The sequence below is a fragment of the Micropterus dolomieu genome, unplaced genomic scaffold (genome assembly GCF_021292245.1).
Source record: "Micropterus dolomieu isolate WLL.071019.BEF.003 ecotype Adirondacks unplaced genomic scaffold, ASM2129224v1 contig_14047, whole genome shotgun sequence".
Lineage (NCBI taxonomy): Eukaryota > Metazoa > Chordata > Actinopteri > Centrarchiformes > Centrarchidae > Micropterus > Micropterus dolomieu.
Window position 1 is genome coordinate 1 of NW_025743033.1, and position 2,141 is coordinate 2,141.

Sequence of the window (2,141 nt, forward strand, 5' to 3'; positions counted from 1 at the left end):
AGGAGGAGGAGGAGGAGGAGGGTTACATGTGTAATTAATATACAACATACTGCAGACAGAGTCAAAGCAGATCTGCTGTTAACAGAATGAACCCAACGTTCCAGTAAGACGTGATACTGTGGGAACATTCAGTCCTACATGTGTAACAGTGTCACAGCGGCCTTTCAGCAGACACGTCCATCAGTTAGAGACACGTTTCAGCTTTTACTGACGAACCTTTGCAGCATTTGGATGTGGAAGCAGAAACCCTTTGTTCAACATGTCAGAGAGCACAGATCTGTGGGAGACATTCTGAATGTGAGCAGAAGAGCTGCTGAAACTCAGGAGCTGTTCTTCTTATTTAGGGGTTGTACCAGAACAGGTTTCCATGGTTTCAGAAACAAGTTAAAGAAACAGAGCAGAGCACAAACATGTGGAACACCTCCCACCTGTTTGAAGAGAGCGTAGATTTTCAGCTTGACCTCGTTGCCCGGGTCGTTCTTCAGCGCCGACAGTTTGCTCTTGGCCTCCTCGAACTGCTGCACCGTCGCACCTGCACGCACAGAACGCCATCAGCGAGAACGTAACAGGACGCTGCTGAAGCTCTGAGCTCGGAGAACGAACCTTCTGCCACGTTCTGATTCATAAAGAACCGATTATCAATCGATCGATTGTCAGTCGGCCGATCGACCAACGCTTTCAGCCTTCAAACTGCGGCTCGGTCACATGACCCCGACAGAGTGAAAGGTTTCTGCCGCGGCAGACTCACCCGTCATGGGAGAGGCTGTGGTGTGGAACTTCAGACCGGGAACGACGGCGGAGAACCGGACCAGGCTGGAGACACAGAGGAGAAAACATTCAGAGCATCAGATCATCTGTTTATCAGCTGGCGTGGGGACAAGATTCTGAGCCACTAAGGCGGCCTCCTCGCCGTCTGCCTCCGGTCGACTCCTTCTCTATTTCAGAGCTGTTCATACTGTCATGTTGTATAAACTGTACACCAAAGCCACCTACCTCATAACTTCCTGCTTCCTTTGCTCTGTGTATCATGTACATAATAATAATTCCCTCCCTGCACTGTTGTTGTTCACAGTGTGTCTACTTGTGTTCTCTACACTGCAGCCTGTCAGTCAGCACATCGGGAGCTTTGTCCAATCCAGAGTCACGTTCCTCATCTGTGCAATAAAGCTGCTTGTGATTGCGGTGAATGAACCTCGGCCCGGTGACCCTCCTCTGTGGATCTGGACCAGAGGTCACAGCTGGCTGCTGTTCTGCTGTCCTATGAAGAAGCAGCTGCTCCTCTAAACCTTCAGACTGATGCTGCCTTCTGATCTCCTGATGCATTCAGCAGCTGCTGCTAACTCACATTAACCTTCTGCTGACTCGGAGAACTAACAGCAACATCCTCACCTTCTTCTTCTCACCAAACGCCAGGGAGCGGAGAGCTTCAGGGCGACGGAGTCCAAGGTCAGGACGGAGAGATCTGGGGGACAGCTAACTAGGTTTGCCACCGCAGGTCTTACAGCAGCTGGCCCCGCCCACTCTGTGCTCCTCTTCTTCTTGTGTTCCTTTCCGGCAGACTAGGCACTGTTAGTACATTGCTGCCTCCCACTGGTGATAAAGACAGTCTTCATTAAAGCTCCCCCTGACCTATATTTTCCAATATAGGCCCGTGGCTTTCAATGAACAACAATCTCCTTTCCTCAGCATATCTCGGACAGAACATGATGACATGCTTGACAGACTCCTGTGCTCCACAGACATGGCACTTGACGTCCCTGTGCTTTCCCACCAGGAACAGCCCACTTGCCAATCCACAATGACCCAGTCTTAATCGGGCCAACTTAATCTGATCCACCCGAGGCAAGATAATTGTGTTCCCAGGTTTGACTACTGGTTTTACGTCATAGAACTTTCTCCCGCTGGTGTCTTTACTCCACTCGTGCTGCCATTGTTGTGTCAGTCTTTCCTTAATGATGCTACGGCACTCCAGTCTGTCAAATGGCACCTCCACCTCCACATTTTCCCTTCCTAAACTTGCCCTAGCAGCCTCATTCCCCTCAACCCCCACATGTGCTGGAACCCACAAGAAACCCACACTACACCCCCGCCTCTCTAATCTATAAACCCTTGTGAAGATCTCCCCGACTAAATCTAACCTA

General features: G+C 50.4%; 1 protein-coding gene across 2 annotated transcripts in view; it reads right to left on the reverse strand.

The window, feature by feature from the left end:
* Positions 1 to 428: 428 nt before the first annotated feature.
* Positions 429 to 2,141, reverse strand: part of LOC123966705 (enoyl-CoA delta isomerase 2-like) — a gene marked incomplete at its 3' end in the record, with an annotated part of 2,082 nt that continues 369 nt past the window's right edge. The window contains 3 exon segments of one of the 2 annotated variants that reach the window (XM_046042837.1): positions 429 to 532; positions 749 to 813; positions 994 to 1,383. In XM_046042837.1, the coding sequence (XP_045898793.1) occupies positions 429 to 532; positions 749 to 813; positions 994 to 998 (174 nt within the window). 2 annotated transcript variants of the gene reach the window in all.